Source organism: Fukomys damarensis, unplaced genomic scaffold, assembly GCF_012274545.1.
Source record: "Fukomys damarensis isolate Sample0158 unplaced genomic scaffold, DMR_v1.0_HiC HiC_scaffold_14, whole genome shotgun sequence".
NCBI lineage: Eukaryota > Metazoa > Chordata > Mammalia > Rodentia > Bathyergidae > Fukomys > Fukomys damarensis.
Genome location: NW_022900926.1, coordinates 79,798,636 through 79,820,900, shown reverse-complemented (window position 1 = coordinate 79,820,900; position 22,265 = coordinate 79,798,636). Strand labels below are relative to the sequence as shown.

At 33.5% G+C, this 22,265-nt stretch overlaps 1 protein-coding gene across 4 annotated transcripts in view; it reads right to left on the bottom strand.

The window, feature by feature from the left end:
- Positions 1 to 22,265, bottom strand: part of Ascc3 (activating signal cointegrator 1 complex subunit 3) — a 295,426-nt gene that overhangs the window by 48,853 nt on the left and 224,308 nt on the right. For all 4 annotated transcript variants that reach the window (XM_010607172.2, XM_010607175.2, XM_010607174.3 and 1 more), the window contains 2 exons: positions 19,147 to 19,258; positions 18,830 to 18,964 (listed from right to left, as the gene is read on the bottom strand). In XM_010607172.2, the coding sequence (XP_010605474.1) occupies positions 18,830 to 18,964; positions 19,147 to 19,258 (247 nt within the window). The remainder of the gene's footprint in view (positions 1 to 18,829; positions 18,965 to 19,146; positions 19,259 to 22,265) is intronic.

The window sequence follows — 22,265 nt, the reverse complement described above, 5'->3', positions numbered from 1 at the left end:
TACAGTCATTATTGGGATCTTGTACCTTTACATGACAGGTCTTGGTTCTCATTTTTTCCCCCTGTCCCTGCCCTCCCTTCACCCCCTCTTCCCCTCCCCGTTTACAAACACTTTATTTCCATTTTTTTCAAAAAATAAATTTCTTTTATAAATTGTCATTTAATTCTCTCTTTCATTTTGCCACTGAAGTTTTAATGGATGGTTATTCAATATTTTGACTTAGGACTGGGGATTTAGCTCAGTGGTTCTGTCACGTGCCTCACAAGCACAAGGACCCAATTACAATCCCCAGTACCAAAAAAAAATGACTTAATATATTTTAATATATTACTTTTTATTCATCACAATTATGACACATATTAATGCTTTTAAAATTACACATATATATGTATATACTTTATATTTCTATGTAGGTTAAATCTATCCATTTTCATTTAGAATTTCTCTAAACCTTTATACTTTATAATCCTCTGTTTTACTTTAGCATTTTAATTTTTTTATTAGTATGTCTATAATACATAATAGTTATATTCATCTTGGGGAATTTCTACATGTAAATCTCACAGACTGAGGATTTTCCATTCTTTCTTTACTTCCCTCCTCTTACCCCTTCTCCCAGGTTCCCTTCCCAATCTCCAAAAGATTTGCCTTTTTATTTTCTACCATCTCTTTATTTACCCAGACATACACACACACACACACACACACACACACACACACACACACACATATGAGGTCTCTCATATAAGAAAAACCATGCAATATTTATCTTTCTGTGTCCAATTTAATTTCACTTAACTTTCTGGTCTCAAATTCTATCAGTTTTCCTGCAGATGACATCATTTGATTCTTTTTTATGGCTGAATGATATTCAATTAGGTATATATACCACATTTTCTTTATCCACTCATCTGTTCATGGGCATCCAGGCTATTTCCAGAATTTTTACATTTGGCTTACCTTTAACTCTAATCTGACTTGCATTCATTTTCACATGTACTGTGAAAGTAGTAGAATCTAATTTGAGTATTTTTGTGAAGTTTCACAATTCACTCAGCAATATTCGTTGAATTAAGCCATCCCTTAAAGAATGATTTATGATGTTTCTTTTTTATGTGGTTAATGTTTCAGACAGGTCTTAACCAATGTGTAAAAACTGTGATGCTGAGGTAGGGAAGAAGGCTTTTTGGTACATAGATTAGCATGACTTTCATAGAGGTGCAAAAGAAAAGAGAAGGTGAAGAGACAAGCAACTCCCACTCTAACCTATATTGGAAAAAGACTCAAAAATTGCACATGGCACTCCAAGCAATCTGAACTTAACTTGTAAGGTCTGTTTAAAAGATGAGAAAAATGGTAACTGTCCTCTGTAGATAAGATTTATATAAATTATAATACATCAACTATTCAAATTTGCTGTTGATGCTAAAATATTACTAAACAAAGCCAGCAAAACCAGAATAGAGCAGTTATCATACCGAATGTATGGCTTACATTATTTTATTTAATCTTCTCTCGACCTTAGAGAGGCTGAGTAACTAGCTCAAGGTCATACATTAGAAAATGGTGCAGTCTTGTCTGCCTGATTCTAAAGACAATGTTGTTTTTTTTTTTTTTGGTACCGGGATTGAACTTGCATCCTTGCACTTGCAAGGCAGGCAGTGGAACCACTGAGCTAAATCCTTGGCCCAAAAGACAATTTTCTTAATAATTAGATTTCAGATATTACAGATACGTTGGTGCAAGTTACATTTTCAAGACAGTTAATTTTAAACTATAATTACTTCTTATACATAGGGCTATTTCCTTCTTGAAGGCAAAGACCATATCTTAATTATCAATGTTCTTCTTTATCTAACATAATTAGTAGGTGTTAAATAAATACCTGTTTGACTGTTGCAGATGTGTCCTTTAGAATTATCTGTAGAAAAAAAAGCTTCCAAAAAGGAAAGAGGATCTGGGAATAGGGTAGGGGGAGATGGGAGGTAAAGGGGCAGTAAAAAGAATCAAGATTCAATTTGTATAACAATTCCACAAGATAAATGTATTTAATATGCATCCAAAGATATACTAAGAAAATATATATATCCAAAAGAGGAGAATATGCAGGATAAACAAGAGAAATTAGTAAAGGAGGGCAAAAAGAAATGTCAGTGGAGGAAGGAAAAGGAAAAACTTAGGAAATTATAGTATATAAAAAAGGAGCATTTAATCCCTCATAACAATTTAAATGATGGTTTACTGTGTATCAGAAATTCTTAAAAATTTTACATATTGTCTGTTCCTCCTTAAGACTATGTTATTGTAAACATTTCCCACACTTGGATAATGTTTTATAAAGATTATATCCGATTTTCTTCATGAAGAGTCTTTAGGCCTAGGTTCTACTCATCACTGAACTGAACTTCTATAATTTCTTGATAACAAAGCTGATTGGAAATGCAGCTTTTGTGGGAAAATTATCCTTCCCATATCCTGCTCCTTTTGGGCTGGCTTAAATATGTGTGTACAACATGACAGCACCACCTGTATTTCCCTTTATAATACACAGACATAATTTCTGTGTGAATTTGTGTCTGTCTTTTCCTATCAAAAGCTCCTTGTGTGACCAGATCATATTAATCACAATTTCCTCAACATCCAGCAGGTGATTCCAGTCTGTGCTCCATACACACATGTTCATTAAGGAGATACAAGGAACAGAAGCAAGTGGAATTGGCAAGACTAGCTGAGACCTTTCTGCTGGAGGGCAGGCCTGGCTCTGCTAGTTTGTTACTCTAGGTTATAGCATGCCCACACTTAATATTTTTTGGCTTTGTGCTTGTTTTTCACTGTTGGGCCTTCTGTACCAAAGTCTGTCCTGCTACAGCAGACCTGAGGGTCACATGGGCTTATGAATATGTCTTCCCCTTCTGATGGATTAGACTGCTGAGCCTGCAAAATGGCACATCCTTTGATGATAAAGTCAGAAATACTTCACTGGGAACAGATGAGCTACAGCTCTTGAAGTTTTGAGGTAACTCTAATTTTCTGAAGCCCCAATACTCTGAAACTGCTCTGGTCCTGAGCAGAAGCAAGGGGAATATCTTTTGTTTCTTCTTGAGCTATATACTTTGTCACATGGGCATTAACATGGCCCATTGCACCGGACACCAATATTTACATAGTCAATAGTTGAAACAGCTGCATGCATCTATATTTGGATAAATACCTTTCCTTAGGAATAAGTATATATAGAGCTCTGAACAGCACAAATCAGGGTGACATAATTGTACCTCCTCTAATCTTCCCCATCAATCTCTTTAGGAAACTGCTTAGTCTCCAATACAAATTACCTTGTAGTAGACTCTGGTTCTCCAGACAAAGCTTGTATGTCTGAATTTCAAGAGAGAACAAGGCATATGTATCTCTATATTAAATTACACTTCAGTCTAAAAGGGAGATCTGTTGGTTGATGACAAAAATAGAAACTGAACACTTATAAATAAATAAATCCATCTATATTATGATGTGAAGCTATGTCAGTTTCATTTTTCCTAACTCTGGCAATTTTTAAACCATTCTCCTATCAAATGATAACTGGCTTGTTTTCAGTTATTTTGCTTTAACAGTGCTGATATAAATATTTCTGTTTCTATATCTTGGTGTACTTGAGCAGAAGGTTATCTAAAACTTATACCTAATAATTACTAATATGACAAAAAATACAGTGAAGAACTTTTGTGTATCTGCTAGCTCTAGACTTACTTTAGAATATTCCTTGAAAAATCCTGCAAGTCTTACCATGTGCTGGTTTTTGTTATGCTCATTACCATTATACCTCTACTCTTTTCCATACCATACTTCATGTCTTTCCTTCCTTGTATTTTTTAGTTTTTCATTTATTTTCTACTAGTTGACTAGGAAAATCAAATGTTCTTTCTTAAAGAATATTTTTACCAGACACAAAAATTTACATATTAATGGAGTTCCACGTAATATTTCATACATGTGTACAATGTGTAAATGTTTAAACCAGGTTAAACATATTTTATCTCCTGTGAAATGTTTATTATTTATTTTAATGAAAAATTCCAAAATCCTTTCTAGCTTTTTGAAATGTACATTATTGTGATCTATAGCTACAACACTCAGTAGGACCCCAGAGTCTATCTCTTATCTAGCTGTAACTTAGAGCCCAACCTTGCCCCATCTTCTTACCCACACTATTACCAGCCTCAGTCTCTGTTAACCATCATTCTACTATGAACTTCTGTGAGATGAACATTTTTAGATCCCACATATTACTAAGATCAGATGGTAATTATCTTTTTGTTCCTGACTTAATTCACTTAACACAATACTCTACAGTTTCATCCACATTGCCACAAATTACAGTATTCCATTCATTTTTTGTGGCTGAATAGCATTCTTTGTGTGTATGTCACATTTCAAAAATTCATCACTTGGTGGGCAGTTATGTTGTTTTCATTTCTTGGCCACTGTGAATAAAGCATCAATGGAAGTGGTAGTGCAGGTGTCTTTTTCACATACCGATTTCACTTCCTTCAGATATATATACCAAATAGCGATACTAAATCATAAAGTGGTTCTATGTTTAATTTTTTGAGGAATCTCCATACTGTTTACATAACACCTGTACTAATTTTTTTTCACATTTAAAATGATTTTTTTACTAGTACATGTTTGCAGTACATAAAAATTATATTTATTGTGGGGAATTTTGCCAATATCAGATTCATTTATTTATAAGTCCTTATAAAGTTAATTATCATACATACAGAATTTAATATTGACAGTGTGCAAGGTTTCCCTTTTCTTCAAATTTTTGCCAAGACTTGTACTGCCTTTTTTGTATTAGCTATTCTTATTAAAGTGTGGTCATACATCACTGTGATACTGATTTGCATTTCTTTTTGAGAACCCGTTCTTTCATTAATCATTTGTATTTTAAGACTCTATTCCATCGATTTATGCTTTTATTATTTCTTTCTTCTACTAATTTAGACTTTAGTTTGTTCTTGTCTGTTCCTTGAGATATAATGATAGGTTGTTTATCCGAGATCTTTTCTATCTTTTTGATGTGGCACTGATTTCTCAGAACTTACCGCTCGGTACTGGTTTTGCTGTATATGATAGGTGTTGGTATACTGAGTCTCCATTTTCACTTGTTTCAAGAAACTTTCAAATTTCCTTCTTGATTTCTTCCTTGATTCAGTGGTTGTTCAATGGTAAGCTGTTTAATTTCTTTGTTTCTACTGTGTAATTTCTGTGTATAGTTTTCAACATTTTTCATTTTATTGGGGTCTAGCCTTATTCTATGTGGTCAGAAAAGACACATATATGACTTCAATTTTTTAAAAAATTGCTGCTACTTTTTTTGGTCACCTGTCATATGATTTACCTGGAGAATGATCAATGTGCTGATGAGAAAAAAAAATGCGTATTCAGAAGTTGTTTAATGGAAGTGTTTTGTGAAATGTCTCCTAGGTTCATTTGGTCTAGGGTGCAATTTACTCTGCTGTTTTTTTGTAAGAAAATCTCTACTGCTGAAAGTGTGGTGACAAAGTTCCCAACTATTATTTTATTGGAGTCTGTCTCTCCTTTTAGGTGTGTTAACTGCTATATATATATATATTTGGGTACACCAAAATTGTATACATAGATATTTAGCATTGTTTTTTCCCTTTTTAAATTGTCCCCTTTATCATTACAGAATGACTTTCCTAGTCTCTTTCTACTGCCTTTGATTTAAAGTCTTATTTTATCTGATATTAGTGTGGCTACTCTAATTTCTTTTGGCTTCTATTTGCATGGCATATCATATTCTATCTCCTCAGTTTCAGTCCATGTGTGTTCTTAAGATTAATTAAGTTTCTTGTCAGCAACAAATAGTTGGATTTTTTAATTCATTCAGTCATTCTGTCTTAAAAGAAGAATTCAGAAATCTAACTTATGACATATACCAAAGATGCTTATTAATTGAAGCCTTTATTTTGCAAGAAAGGGTTCATATTAAATAACACATTAATTTCTTAGTTATTTTGGAAGAGACATTACTAAATATTACAGCTCAATGTAGGAGTTGGCATTACTAAAGAACTCGATTAAGTTGACCAAAGCTTAAACTGCAATTGAATCAAGAGAATTCTTCTAGATAAATATAAGCCTTATAAAACTGCCAATTTTATTTGCCTGATTTTCTCTCAGCCAGGTTCCCATGGCTTCTTGGCTGTTTTGCAGATTACTGCTTAGTCCCCAAAGAAAGAATATTTTTCTTACCAATAAAGCTTCCCTACAGCTTTCAAGCCCAAATTCCTAATTCAAAGAAGTGCTAATCCATTTGCAAAGCATCTCAGTGAAGAAGTAATCACCCAGCCATAATCAGTATTACTAATCATAATTACTTTATGATATTTTCTAATTACTAAGTGGTTTTTAGCAAATATAAATTGATGAGCACTCACAGGAGTGCAGCCATTGGTGTGGAAATCAGGGTAATACTGTATTAGAGAATCTTAGTACTTTTTTATTTGGAGGTAGAGTGATGCAACAGTGGAGAACCATTACTTTGAAGGCTTTGCCACTTCTGTGTGGTACTATTAAGTCCAGGGCCAAGGTCTTTAGTAAAATATGAACCTGAAGAGAGGGAAAGGGAACAGGGAGTAGGGGTAGAGCAATCTGAGAGAAAACTCAGAAAATGCCATAGAGGGAATAACTACGTATGACGATGGATATATTGATTTGTTTCACTATTGTAATCACTGTAATGTATGTGTGTATGTGCAGATATCTCTCGATATGGATACATCTAATAATATCACCTTGTATAATCTATATGCAGTGAATTTATTATAAAAAACTGTTATCAAATATACTAAGATCACTCAGATGAAGTTATTTATATATTTAAAAAAGGAAACAACTATGCTAAAGCATCATCAAAGATTACTGATGATCAAAACAGATATAATCACTGGAATTTTCTTTATTCCTCCAAGCCACTTATAATGAAATAAAAAGTTTCTTTGTACATCCCATAAGGCTTCCTTTTTGACTAAAGAGAAACTAAATGATCTGAATCCCTACAAAGTGTAAAGGTACCTAGAGGAAGGGCAGTTTTAAATGCAAAAGAAAAGTGAAAAACAAGAATCAAACTGGAACCAAAAGGTAAACCAAAAGCCAAAGCCAAACCACATCAAAACCAAACCAAACCTAAAAATCCAAATCTGTGTAGGTCAAGGTCAGATATGTTCCAACAAATACTTTACAAATATAAAGTATGGTGATTTATAAGCATTACATATTAATTATTTAATAACTTCATTAGATCCTCTCATGAATCATGTGACCTGTGAAGAAAAACGTATAGTTATAACTGCATACTTTTTAATGAACAAGGAAACTGAGGTCTAGGGAAAGTAAACGACTTTTACAGAGAAGTTAAAATGATTGTGCTGAGATGTGAATTTATGTTTCCAAAATTCAAATGCTATATTAATTTTATCATACTATGACCACCACAATCTATTAATGGCCTTTTCCTACTTTTACAGATATGGAAATATCTTTTATAGGTATGGAAACCTCTCAGTTTCTGGTGAAGATCCAGTTTGGTAATTTGTGAAAAAATACTCACTGTCCAGATTATCTCAACTAACACGTGATTTTGCAACTTGGAGACCCATCCAAAGGGCTGTCACCACTCCCCCAAAACAAACACACACCCTGCTCTTTACCAGCACTCTTTACCTAATCCATCAGTATCCTCTCTCTCCAAGTTGTTCAGGATAAAACCTAAGCACCATTTTTATTTCTTTACTTATAATTAATTCATTTGTTATCAATTACTGTGGGTTCTGCCTGAGTCAGATTGCTCCTTAGGATAATCCCAAACTCCTTACTGTGGCTGGAGATGACCTGGCCTATCTCTATCACATCCTTCCACTACTCACTCTATGAAGATTGCTTTTTTTCTGGAATTGCTTGAAACTTCCATTGTTGTTTTAGCTTCCTTTACATTTATTTTCCTTCTGCCTGGATTCTTACCCAAGGCTTTTCCACAACTTGTCTCATCTTTATGACATTCAATTCTCTGTTCAAATATCATTTCTTCAGAAAAGCTTTCCTTCCCTATAATAAGGGGAGCAGGCTCCTCTAGATACCTCTGGATTCTTATCCCTTTAAAAAAAATATCTCGCTCATACTCATCTGAAATTTATCATTTGCTAACTTCACTATGAATATAAGGTCCACAAGTGCCAGAAACACTGGTTTACTTTTCTGTGGTATCCCTCATTTTGACTAAGATATATGTTAAATAAATGTTATTAGATAGGATAATAGTTAATATTTATTGAATATTGCAAATGAACAAATGGCTTTTAAGTGCTTTATCTGTAAGAATTCATTTACTCTGAACAACAACTGAATAATATACTTGGTACTTACTGGTACCTCCATTAAATACATGAGGAAAGTGAAGTTAAGCAACTTTGCCCAAGGTCTAGGAAGTGGCAGAGATAAATGTGAAAGTCTGCAGTTTGATTCAGAGCCCAGTCTCCCAACAACTACATTCACACGATCATGATTATATTCTTAGTAAAATGACTAGACGTACAGTGCCTTGATAAGTGAGCCAATGTATACAAATTTTTTCACATTTGATTTTTTGTTTTGTAACCCTGTGGAGTTGTGTATCTGAACTAACTGCTCATCTGTAAAATAAAAGGACAAATAAAAGAACGAGTCAGAAAGATTAAGACAAGAAACTGACATGTGAGGAAAGGGCCTTACCATGCGTAAATCTCTATAGTGAGAATGATATATATCTGTGATGGCCACCTTTCAGAGCTTTCAATGATAACACACAATCCACTGTGGCACATATGCCATAGGTTCGCTACCACCACTATGAACCAAACTCTCTCCCCATTAATATGTTAAATTCTAACTCTTGATAGAGTGGCACTTGGAGGAAGGCATTTGGGAGGCGATTAAAGCAGAGATCTTTTGAATAGGATTAGTTAAAAAAAAAAAAGACCTCAAACCATGCTCTCACCCTTTCTGTGCCATGAGAGGATAAATCAAGAAGATGGATATTTATGAAATAGGAAGTGGACCCTCACTAGACATGAAATCTGCTGGCACCTAAATCTAACCTTCCCAAGCTCTAGAAATGGGAGAAATAAAATTGTTAAAGCCAGCTAATCTATAGCTATCTTAAATTACTTTCTTGTTGCTGGGACAAAATACTCAATATCCACAAGTTAAAGGAGGAAAGGTTTATTTTGGCTCGCAGTTTTTAGAGATTTCAGTCTATCATTGCTTGGCTCCAAGGAAGGGTGGCATGGTAGAGAAGAGAAGTAATGACAGGGCAGTGAGAAGCAGAGTGCAGTCAAGGGAAGAGGAAGGATATGTATTGTTTCAGGCCATACTCAGTGACCCATCTCTTCCTACCAGGCTTCACCTTCCAACATCATACCCAGGTATGGGCCCATCAGTGGACTAATGTAGTCTGGATCATGCAGACTGGATCATCTAGATACAAGATATGGAGCATCTAGGTATAAGAATGACAATAGTATACCTACTATAGCATCTAGAACAGAATAAAAATAAATAATACGGTGGCCAATGACAACCAATGAAAACAACCTGTTATTTATGAACTATAATGAAATCTAGCTATGAATAAGAAACAAATTAATGAAGAGTACCTGTTCTGTTTTAATTTTTAAAAACTATATAAATATTGTTATAAATAAAATAAGATTCAATAAAGGAGATGACATAATGTTTTAAAACACATGAGGATATATCTTACTAAAAAGAATTTACAAAAATTACTTAACCTTTGTTATTACAGATTTTTAAAAATTTTCTAGTGATTGTTTTATGTTTCTGTATTGTTACATTAAAAAAAAAAAAAAAGCCTGGCATGTTAACTTAACCTAAGGGTATGCCTGTGATTATTTTTTCCCTTTAAAAGTCTGTTTCTAAAACAACATAATACTGTAGGATGCTTTGTATACTAACTGGAGGTTAAAAGGATGTTAAGATATTTAAGCATTCTTTTGTTCAATTATACAAAAATAATATGAAAACATATTCAGTTGGATTAATTATTGGGGATGATCACATGTATTTACTTACTTGGCTGCTTTCTGAGGTTAAAAGGCAGGATGGTAGGTTCCCAAACTGAGATAGAATTTTGACACTATCTGTCCTGGGATGATAATTTTTAGGACATGTGCCAGCCCACATATTTGAAACACTTCTAATCATGTTAACTGAGAAAGAAGCTAACATTGGTTTCTGAACTGCTCCACCTGCTGGACTGAAGAGATTCTAACAATTTTTGTGTACTTGAAATTTTATTGAAATGAAGTTAGAAACATTAAATGTCTAAATAAACACTAATTTCTAGCATGTGAAAATCAGATTTTAAAATGTTTTGTTCAATATTAACGTTTCCAGGTGTGATTTGTTTATTTTAAAAAGCTAACAATGTTCTGCTTATCCAAATTACATTGAAAACTAGTCAAATTTTTGAATTCACAGAAAACAATATTCTTCAGTGTTATTTTCATTACAGAACAATTATTTTTCCAATATGAATGTACATGTACTTGTAAGTCTAAAGAGTTATATTAGGTTAAGCAGTTATTTCTAATGAAAAATAAAAATATTTTCAAAAAAGGGTGTTTACTTTCACAGACTACATTTAACATAGTACTTGAAATCCTACCAAGAGTAATTAAACAAGAGAAAGAAGTAAAACATGTAAATTTTAAAGGAAGAAGTTATATTACCATTTGTAGATGATATAATCTTAAATATTACAGAAAAACCTAATAGTCCATCAAAATACTGTTAGATTTAATACATTCAGTAAAGTTTTGCAATATAAAAATAAACATACAAAACAGCATCATTTCTATACACAAATGGCAAATTGTCTGAAAAAAATCAAGAAAACAATTCCATTCACAATAGCTACAGAAAAAAAAAAACCTTAGGAATAAATATAACCTTTGAGACAAATATTTTTATGCTAGAAACTACAAAATAATAATCAAAGAAATAAAAGATAAATAAATGGAAAATATAGTCTTTATGTGGATTAATTTTGTTTAAATGTCTATATTATCCACAGTGACCTATATATTCAATACAAAGATACGAAAGACATTCTTGACAGAAATAACAAAATTTTATATGGAACCACAAAATAACCTGAATATCTAAAACAATCCTGAGCAAAGAGAACAAATCTGGAGGCATTTCATTTTGCAACCTAAAATATACTACAAGGCTGTAACAACCAAAACAACATAGTATTGACACAAAACTAGACACACAGACCAACACAACAGAAGAGAGATCCCAGAAATCTATGCATTTATATACAACTGATTTTTCTATAAAGGCATACAATAAATGCCTCTCAATAAATGTTGGGAAAACTGGAAATCTATATGCAAAAGAATGAAACCAAACACTGGTCTTGTATCATTTACAAAAAAAATCAACTAAAAATGGATTAAAGACTCTGATGTAAATTTCAAAACTATGAAATTACTAAAAGAAAACAGAATGACAATGATCAGGGCAATGCTTTTTTCGGTGTGACCTTAGAAGCAAAGGTAATAACAGCAAAAAGTGACAAGCAGGATTACATTAAAAAGCTTCTGCACAGCAAAGGAAACAATTATCAGAGTGAAGAGCAACCTACTAAGTGAGAGAAAATATTTGTAAACTATACATCTGACAAGGATTAATATCCAGAATATACAAGGAACTAAAACAACAGCAAGCAACGAATAGCTTAAAAATGGGCAAAAGAGGGCCAGGGATTTAGCTCAGTGGTTCGGTGGCCCGCCTTGCAAGCGCAAGGACCTGAGTTCAATCCCCGGTACCAAAAAAAAAAAATGTGTATTAATACAGCTATTATAGAAAATAATACGGAAATTCCTCAAAAAATTAAAGATAGAGTAAACAATCCCACTAGTAGCAATATAACTACATGAAATAAAATTAGTAAGCCAAAGATATTGGCATTCCCATGCACAGCAGCACTACTCACAGTGGTCAATATACGGAATCAACCTAGGTGTCCATCAGTAGATAATGGATAGAGGTACGTGTTATGTGGTACATAACACAAAGGAATACTAGGTCATCATAAAAAAGAAGAAAAATCTATCATTTGGGACAACGCTGATAAATCAGAGAATATTATGATAAGTGAAATAAGCCAAACACAGAAAGATGAATATTGTGCAATCTCACTTATATGTGGGATCTACAAGAAGCTGATCTCATTAAAAGACAGACGGGAATGGTGGATGTCAGAGGCTCAGGTGGTTGACATGTGGGTAGATTGCCTGGGCCAGTGGGGAGAAAATGGGAAAAGAGAAAATGGGAATAACTGTTATTGAATTTCTTTCTTAGGGAACAAAAATGTTCTAAAATTGATCATGGTGACAGATGTACAGCTCTTGAACATATTAAAATAATTGGATTTTACAGTTTAATTGGGTGAACAGTATGATACGTGAATTATATTTCAATAAAAATTTGTTTTAGGGGAGGAGGGGGTGAAGGGAGGGCAGGGGTAAGGGGAAAAAATGAGAATCAAGACTTGTCATGTAGAGGTACAAGATGCCAACAATGAATGTAACTGTACTGTATCCCTAAAATGTACCAATAAACTCAATTAAAGCTGAACAAAAAATTTGTTTTAAACAAGATCAACTGGGTACCATGGGGCATGCCTGTAATCCCAGCACTGAAGAGGCTGAAGCAGGAGGACAGCAAGATATGAGTCCTGCCTAGATAGCTCAGCAATACCTCGTCTCTGAAAACAAATAGGCTGAAGATGTAGCTTGGTGGTACAGCTCCCTTGGGTTCAATGCCCAGGATAGAAGAAGAAAGGGAAGGAGGGGGAGAGGGAGAGGGAGAGAGAGAAGAAAAGTAAATAAACAACAAACTAAATGTTTTTATATGACCCCAGGGACTTAGTCATCCAATCCTGCAGGCTGGTAACTAACTTTTGGAGAGGATAATGTCAGCAACATTTTTGCTTTGAACTTTGTAAATAGGTCAAGATACTTCCCATGGACAAGGTAAAATGATATTCAGCACAGAGATAGGATACTTCTTTATGTTCAGTGGGCTTCGGGGGCTCTTGTACAAATACCCTTAATAGATAAGAATGTGTCCTATATCTTTGTTATTTCCCAGGGCGCTAAGCATTAATACTAGACAGAACTCTGAGAAAATATTAATAAATGATGAAAAGCAAGAAGAATTTTTTTTCTAGACAATTTAGGCTGAGAGGATCATGACTATATCTTCTTTATGGACTATGCATTGTTAACTTAAATAAAAGGACTAAGATACAAAAAGAGGAGAAAGTACAAGACATCAAAGAAGAGATATTTAAAAGGTTGCTCAGTGGTACAAATCCTAATTCCAATTCTGTCCTACTTTTCCATACTGTGTCCTCTTAGGGAACACTGATTTTTTTTTTTTTTAATGGAAAAGTTAAATTAGGTGATCACAGCAGAAATATTAAGGCTGTTTATACTTAGATATCTAGAGTTATTTCTTAATTAACAACCCAATTAATCAATCTTTAGAATCCTGATAGTTGACAGTTCTTATTACATGGCACTGTTTAGGTGACCAAAATTCGAAGAAAAAAAAAAAAGGAAAATAATTAAAGGACAAAATCCAGGTAGTATCTCAAATATAGTTTATACTCATCAAATGTAACAGCTTAAAATTCTCTAGAGTAATTGTCTAAATCACAACAGACTTAGAGATTAGGAAAATATTTCAATTTTCTCTTTGCTGAAGAAATCCTGAAAGTGCAGAATGCTGGGAGAAGCTAAAAAATAATGGAGAATAAGGAAGATCTCAAGAGAAGTACAAAGATTTTTTTTTTTGAAGATATTTGCCATCTGTGCTTCTCCAAAAGATGCCAGGCCACTCCCTAGCCTGAGGATCACGAAAGCTCTTCTCACAAATCCTGGAAGACATCCCATCAGGTTTCAGTACTGGGGGGATAAAGAGTAGCAGATGGGATCCTACGATTGTCACGAGGTTATTTGGAAATGGAAGGCCACGAGCTTGGTGGTGTTTGCTGTTACTCACTTAACCTTTTCTTTCTTTCATTTTTCCTTTAATCAGCTCTTTTAATTTTACATGGTGGACCCCCTACGATACTAGATATAACCAGATATTTAAATTGTAACTTAAGTTTTAAATTTTTCTTTAAAAATTATTTATTTTTTAAATCTCATATGTTTTGAGAAAAGTATTTTTGCAGTTTGCTACCGAAAGATAGTAACTGTGCTCTAAATGTGACAAAATTCAAACATCAATATGCTTGCTATATTATTGAGAATTTTGATATCTAAATTGAATCTCATGTTTCTGTGTGGTCATAAGAACCATGATAACCAAGTATATCTTACAAAAATTAGTGAAAAATTTATAGACACATAAATACATTTGGGATATACATGCTTTCTTCCAAAGTTAGTAAGATATTCTGAAAAATATGTTTAAAGAGATTTTCCTTATCATTTCTAGCACTGTTTTAAGCCTACATGATATATCAAATCATGATCTTGGCTTGCCATGTGACAGGTAGTTTTTAGAGTTGATTTCCAGTGCCAACATCATTAAGAGATTCTTCAAATTACTTTTTAAACGTCCTTTTCCCTCAGGATTTTCACTTATATCTAATTAGACTACTAACTCCAAGCCATGTAATCCCTGTTGCCAAAACTGCTAAATGCTTCAATAAGTAGGAAGAGGGCATCAATGGAGCAAGACAGATGTAATGTCACTGGTTAACAATAGAGGTGTGAAGCAGCTGCCTTAATTACGAAGCTTATTAATTCATTGTGCTAAAAAAACTTGGCAAGGGTTCTTATAAAATACCTAACCTTTTCAAAATAGCACCAGACTGTTTAAAACATAAAATATATGTCTTCAATATGAAATGCTGCAATAATTATTCTGCCACTGATATCTACATTTCATACTTAACAGTTTTAGGTTAGAGGGTCACACATAATTTTATTCTTATTTTTTTAAGTATATACTCTTACATTTCAATATTTAACATTTTTTATAGATAGAATGGGATCAGAGAATAAAGATAAAATATGTATAGGAAAGGAAGTAAAGTACAGGGAAAATTGTAAAGTGCTATTTTTTATATGATGTAAAACAAATTAATCTTATTAAAATCCAATTAAATTATATGATTATTAAAACGTACAATGAAGGGTTGTTTGGTGTTTACAAATAATGTATATAAAGTACCTGGTACATAACAGGTACTCAATAAAAAGTAGTTATTTAAAAATGGATATTTTAGAAAGACAAGATTTAGATGAGTGAGTTGTTTTTGTAAAACAAAATCAGTGAAGGGAAAAAGTCTTAATAGAATTTTTGGTCTTACACTTAGAATCCTCTACTATCATCTAAAGGTAATGATATAAAAAACATTATCCAGAAATGTTTTAACTTCTAGGAAAAAAAAAAAGTGAAAAGAGAGGTCTCAGAAGTGTAATGATAGAAAAAAATATTAGTGCAAGAATATTTTCTTTAGAAATTCTAAAGGATGCACCTGGAATTCATAATTCTGATAAATCTAACACATAAGATTAAATGTCACACAGTTTCTCTTATATAAGAAAATGAAAGCATAAGTCATTTAAAGAGCAAAATAAAAGGTGAGGAAATAGGGAGAGAGACTTTGTGGAGATGGGAAAGAGTTCTGGGGATGAGGGAGATAAAAGAAAGGAGAGAAGGAGGGGAAGAAAGAAGGATTAAAGATATGATAAGCATATGTACCAATACCACATGATGAATATATTCACGATGAGGATAAACATATACTAATAAGCAATTAAAATTAAAAAGAAAACAAAAAACTTTTGTGAATATGATCTTTCTCTTAAAAAAGTCAGGACAAATACTAACATTTCAGACTGTGGTTGACTGAGGGCAGCTGAAACCATGGAAAGCAAAATCACAGAAAGGGGGCCACTACATTTTTTGTCTATTTCAGTGGTGTGCACGGGAATGCTGAATGTAATAGGCATAATGACTTTCACAAACCTCCTTTACAAACAATGTGTACTTAGTCTTAACATTGGTGTTATTCAACTTACTGTGTGTATGTGAGTGTGTGTGTAGGGGAGAAGTGAGAAAATATAATATATGAAAGTTGTTAAGTGTATAATAGAGTGGTTAAGAGTGCATATTGCGACCGGGGATGGAGCTCTGCAGCACAGTGCCTGCCTGGCAAGCAGCAGGTCCTGAGTTCAATTCCCAGTAGCCAAAGAGTGAACATTCAGGTGCTAGACTACAAACTATTCACATGCTGTACAAACATGAAGAAGTTAACCAATAAAATGGCAAGACTGATATAAAGTTAGTACCAAATGAGGTAATAATGAAGTTGTTTTGAGCATTAAATGAATTTAAGAATTAAAGTTATTTATCAAAGTATATTTATCAATATAGTTATCTGACTAGTGCTTGGCTCATTAAAACTGCTCAAAGGCTTTAGATATTTTTACATGTGTTCCCAAGGTATAAAAGTATTTTTCAATATCAAGTTAGGTAAATTTATCAAGTTAGGTAAATATGTGCTATGAAGTGTCTCCAAAGTTCTATGTGCTAGAATATTGGTCCCTAAAGAACAGTGTTGAAATTCAGCGGTTCTTCTAAGAGGTGGGTGCTGCTGGGAAGTAATTAGCTCTCAGGTACTACTCTTAGGAGGGATTACGGCCTATGAGTTAGGTCTCACAGGACTGGAGTAGTTATCATGAGAGTGAACTGGTATAAAGTGAGGCCGCCTCACATTTGGTCTCCTCTGCATGGCACACAAACTCCAGCAGTCTTGTACGTGCTCCCACTGTGTGACACCATGTGCAACCAAATGTGGCTTTCCAAACTTGGGCTTTCTGGACCAGGAACCAGGAGTCAAATAAATTTCTCTTCCTCATAAAATATCCAGACCCAGGTGTTTATTATAGCAACACAAAATGGATTATGATGATATAAAAGAAATATTCTTCAATATAGCAGAGACTAACTTAAGATGCATGCTCAAATTTTTAATATTATTTTACTGCTTGTGCTGAAACTCTGTCCTGTAAAGAAATCCCATTTTTATGAGTTTTTGTATAGGAGATTGATGATACAGTCTCATCCTTTGGGAGCTAAAAATGTTCATCTTTTTAATTGATTGATTGATTGATTGATTGGATTTTTGAGACAGGGTCTTACTATGCAATTGAGACTGAACTGGAACTCACTATGTAGCCCAGACTGGTCTTGAACTCACAGCAATCCTCCTGTCTCAGCCTCCTGAGTGCTGGGATTAAAGGCCTGCGCCACCATGCCCGGCGTTGTTCATCTTTTTTAAAAAAGGTGGTACCTTGCTTCATGAACTTTATTTTTTCCATGATTCTGGTCACAATTAGAGGCAAACTGAAACAAATTTCTCCATAAGGTCCACAGTGAATTAACCACTGAATTTTATTCGGTTCTTGACCAATTTGGTTTGAGACCAAAACCAAAAATTAAGTTTGTGAATCAAGGTACCACTGTAGTTTTCCCTTAGAAATAAAATTTAAATCTCAAAGAAAATTATTTTTGGTAGTTGCCTCATGTACTTCAATTATACATTCTTTTTTGTAGAGCAAACTATAGAAGCTAATTAATATAAAATTCACCTATCTACCACTCTCCTACTATCAATCAATTCAATCACAAACATTTTCTCTCTTACTACAATGGTCTTGGCAATATGCCCAGCACAAAATGTATAGAGAATTTTCTCAGAAGAAAAGAAATAAAAAACTGTGAATGAGACATCAAACTTTGTGGGGAACAATAAAATAGTAGCAGGAGGGAAAAAAAGCTAATGACTGAACTGCAATAAAATCAATGAATTTACATGTGAAGGGCCTTAAACTAAAAGAGACAAACTGTTCCCAACTTTAAGAAAAGAACCAACATACCTCAAGGATAAAATAAGACTCAGGATATGCACATATCTCTATCTATAGCTATATATTAACTAATATAACAACAAAGTTTTATGGTAAATTATTGTACATAAATTCAACGAAATAAAAACACAAAGGGAGAAGAATATAGTATATAGAAAGTAAAATGGAGAAGATACTCCTAATGATAATTTTAACTTTAATATTAAATTTAGTTCTTAGGTTTCTGCCCACTCTCAAAAGGAAATACAATCATAGGATAGGTTTTTACCATACAATATAGTATTTTTTTGTTTTTGTTTTTGTAGAGGGGATGTAAAGAATTGGGAATAGGAGTTAAGAGCTTTCTTGGCATTCATTCTAAGAACTTCATCATATGGATCCTAAAGGATAAAAAAACTCTAGTAACATCATAGCTAAGCACCCAATAGGGACCATATAAAAGAAGCAATTAAAAAGTTTTCAATCATAATTTGAAGAGGCTATTTCTAAAGAGAGGGTTATCACCTGGCTTATTCAGAGAAGTCTACCTTTTATCCTCATTTAAATATTAATAGTGCCCCATTCTACTCTCAGAGGGATCCAAGTTTAGATAATAAATTATATGGCCACCATTACTTAGGGGGAACTTAGTCTGGATATGAAAGTTCATAGCAACCTTGTTTTATAGGAAGAAGAACTTTATAAACAATTCATCAAACTTCAAGAACTGCATACCAACAATCTAAATTAAAAGAAATGATGAAATATTCAAAACCAATATAATAATACCATGAACTCACACTTAGAATTGAAAGCAATTCTTCAGTACTGCATTCAGGTTTCAAACGGTCCTTGAACATTTTCACTGTCTGGTGCTTCAAATAGTAATACGAAGCAATTCGGCCATACGTCAGAGGTTCAATGCTTCGATTATCCTATTTCAAAAGAACAAAATGATATAAGTTAAAAGTACGACATAGTCATATATCTGCATATAATTATAACTCATATTGCAGGTTGCTACTGCAATCATTTTGTTACAGATTTAGTATCACTAGAAGAAAAGGTCCTATTGTTAAAAAGCTGAACAATTAGAATGTACATGACTAAGTTGTACCTCTCCAATTTCAATACAGTAGGAAAGCTCCAATTCAACCAGGGACTTCTCAATCAGATGGGACAGAAACTTGTTCACAGAATCATGGCTTACATCACCCAAATTGTAGTAGCTAGAAAACAAGTAAGGTTATTAGTTGCTTTAAGATATGTTCCACTACAATTATTACCTCAGATTCCACTTTTCAAAATTTCAAAACTGCTGAAAGAATCAACAACTGGGATCTCATCTTATTAAAAAGCTTCTGCACTGCAAAAGAAACCATCAACAGAACTAAAAGACAACCTACAATGTGAGAAAAAAGTTTTACCAGCTGCTCCTCAGACAAAGGACTATTATAAAGAATATATAAAGAACTGAAAAAAAATCAGGCCCCCCAAATACAAAAACCCAATTCAAAAACAGGCATCTGAAATGAACAGACATTTCTCAGACAAAGAAGTAAAAGCAGCAAGTAAATATATGAAAAAAATGTTCCACATCACTGGTCATTTGAGAGATGCAGATGTAAACAACACTGAGATTCCACCTCACCCTACAAAGAATGGCTGCTATCAAGAAATCAAACAATAACAAATGTTGGCGGGGTTGTGGGAAGAAACGAACCATTCTCCACTGTTGGTGGGAGTGCAGACTGGTATAACCACTATGGTAATCAATATGGAGATACTTCAAAGAACTAGGATTAGAGGTTCCATTTGATCCCGCCATCCCTCTGCTGGGTATCTTTCCAAAAGAATTAAAAGAATCATATCACAGTGATATATGCGCACCCATGCTTATAGTGGCACAGTTTGTAATAGCTAAAACTTGGATATAGCCCATTTGCCCATCAGTTGGAGACTGGATAAAGAAGATGTGGTTTTTCTATAAAATGGAATACTACTCAGTCACAAAGAAAGAGAAATTAGTCATTCATAGGAAAATAGATACATATTGAGGATATACCCCTAAGTGAAATAAATAAGTCACACATGTATAAATACCAAATAGTTTCTCTGGTGTGCAAAACTATAATGGTACATTAGATCCTAATGGTATAATGGACAATGTGAAATAGGAAGAAAAGGCCTGCAGGTGTAGGGGAAGTGGGAAGGGTAGGGGAGAGGTAATAAGGGAAAAGAAAAAAAAATGAGAAAATGAAAAAATGGAAATAAAGTATTTTTAAATAGGGAAGGGAGGAGGGGGTGAAGGGTGGCAGGGACAAGGGGAAAAAATGAGAACCAAGACCTGTCATGTAAAGGTACAAGATCCCAATAATGAATGTAACTGTACTGTACACCTAAAATGTACGAATAAACTCAAGGAAAAAAAATTCAAAACTGCTGAATTACATTTACAGCATATCAAAGAAATAAAGCACTGCAGTTATCATTCCTGTTTTACACATCAAAAGCTCTATATAAGATTTGCTAATACTAAAGAAAATGATATATTAAAATATAGAAAAGCAATTAAAATTATTAGTCACATTAAACAAAACCAAGTTTCTCATGTTAAAACTGGTTATTATTTCAGTTTATCCATCTACCACAAATTAAAATTATGCACTGAATTTATAAATGTCAAGTGTGCATACAAATATATGTATATATATAAATATAAATATAATTCCTTTTTATTATGAAACCTATCCTCAGTAACTGTACAAGACTCACAGAACTATTTATTTGGGTAGGTAGATGAGTTCTTTCAGGAAATTTGGTCAATTATTATTCTCCCAATACTTAAGGAATAAATGTCATCCTAATGATTTTAACGGACACTATTAAGCTAGATCTAAAGCATTCTCACTGTTTCAATGTATAGAAATATATAGGTTTAGCTCTTTGTGTTACCCAAGTACAAGGCCTGAGGACATGCAATACACTTCAATGCTCTTCCCTTCAACTCTCGGTTCTTGGCAAACTCCCATGATCACCTAGAGTCTGTGCCTTGGAAGAAATCCAAAAGGCCAGGTAGTACACACACAATCATGGCAGTTTTCTCATTTCTACTGACTAAACACTGTACCCTGTTCAGCACAGAAGATGTATATACCCTACACCTCCCCATTCCTCATTCAAATCAATAAAGAACAGGAGCGGAAAGTGGTCTTACAACCTTAGAACAGGATCTTATCAGTAAAAACCCACTATGGGAGTTTGATCCTCAGTACCAAAAAAACACAAAACAAACAAAAAACAAATCACTATGGCAATTTTACATCTCTACAAAACTAGAAAGGGGATATTTACAGTTGCGGAAGAGGGTGCAAGAGGGTGACAAGAAAGCACTGGAGACAGTATTTAATAAAAAATAATCTAAAAATAGAAGAAGCTAGACTTAAATCATATGAGGATATATTTTCACAAGAAAGAAGTTAGCTCCAAATAGCCAAGTGTATCCAAATATGAGGGTACCCACTAAATAGTGATTAATAAGGTAGTAATTTATTTGGTAAAATAACGTTTCAAAAAAGGATTATTAGTTCTCTTTAGTCTATGGAAAGATTATTGCTTTTCCTAAAAAATTTTTTATGAAATGAAATAAAATAAGTTTATTGATGAAGGGATAAACACCAAGTGCTATCAGCAATTTAAATAAATATTCAAATTTATGTCCAACTAGACCTATATGAAACTGCAAATCCACCATTAAAAATGGTTAGAAAGTATTTCCTTTACCCTAAAAGATGACCAAGGTAGAATATTTAGTTAGAATATACTTTCTGTTTTAGAAATAACAATAAAATTTGTGGACATTCAAAGCCCCTTAAAAGAGACAGAGACTCAAAACCATTCCAGATTATTAAAAATATTTTTCTTTATTTTTCCAGTTATGAAATTACTCATTCAAATTTTGTACAAAGTAAGTGCTCACTTTACATTCACATTCTTTCAGTTTTCTATGTCTATAAATTTTTCAATACTATTTGCAGCTGTCCGGACTAACACACAGTTAATAAAGTTACTCTTAAATTGAAAATATTATAAACATATGTCTAAGATAATGTATAAGTAGCATCATCCTAGAGTAAGAATTAAAAAATTATTCATGCAAGGGGCCGGGGATTTAGCTCAGTGGTTCGGTGGCCTGCCTTGCAAGTGCAAGGACCCAAGTTCAATCTCTGGTACAAA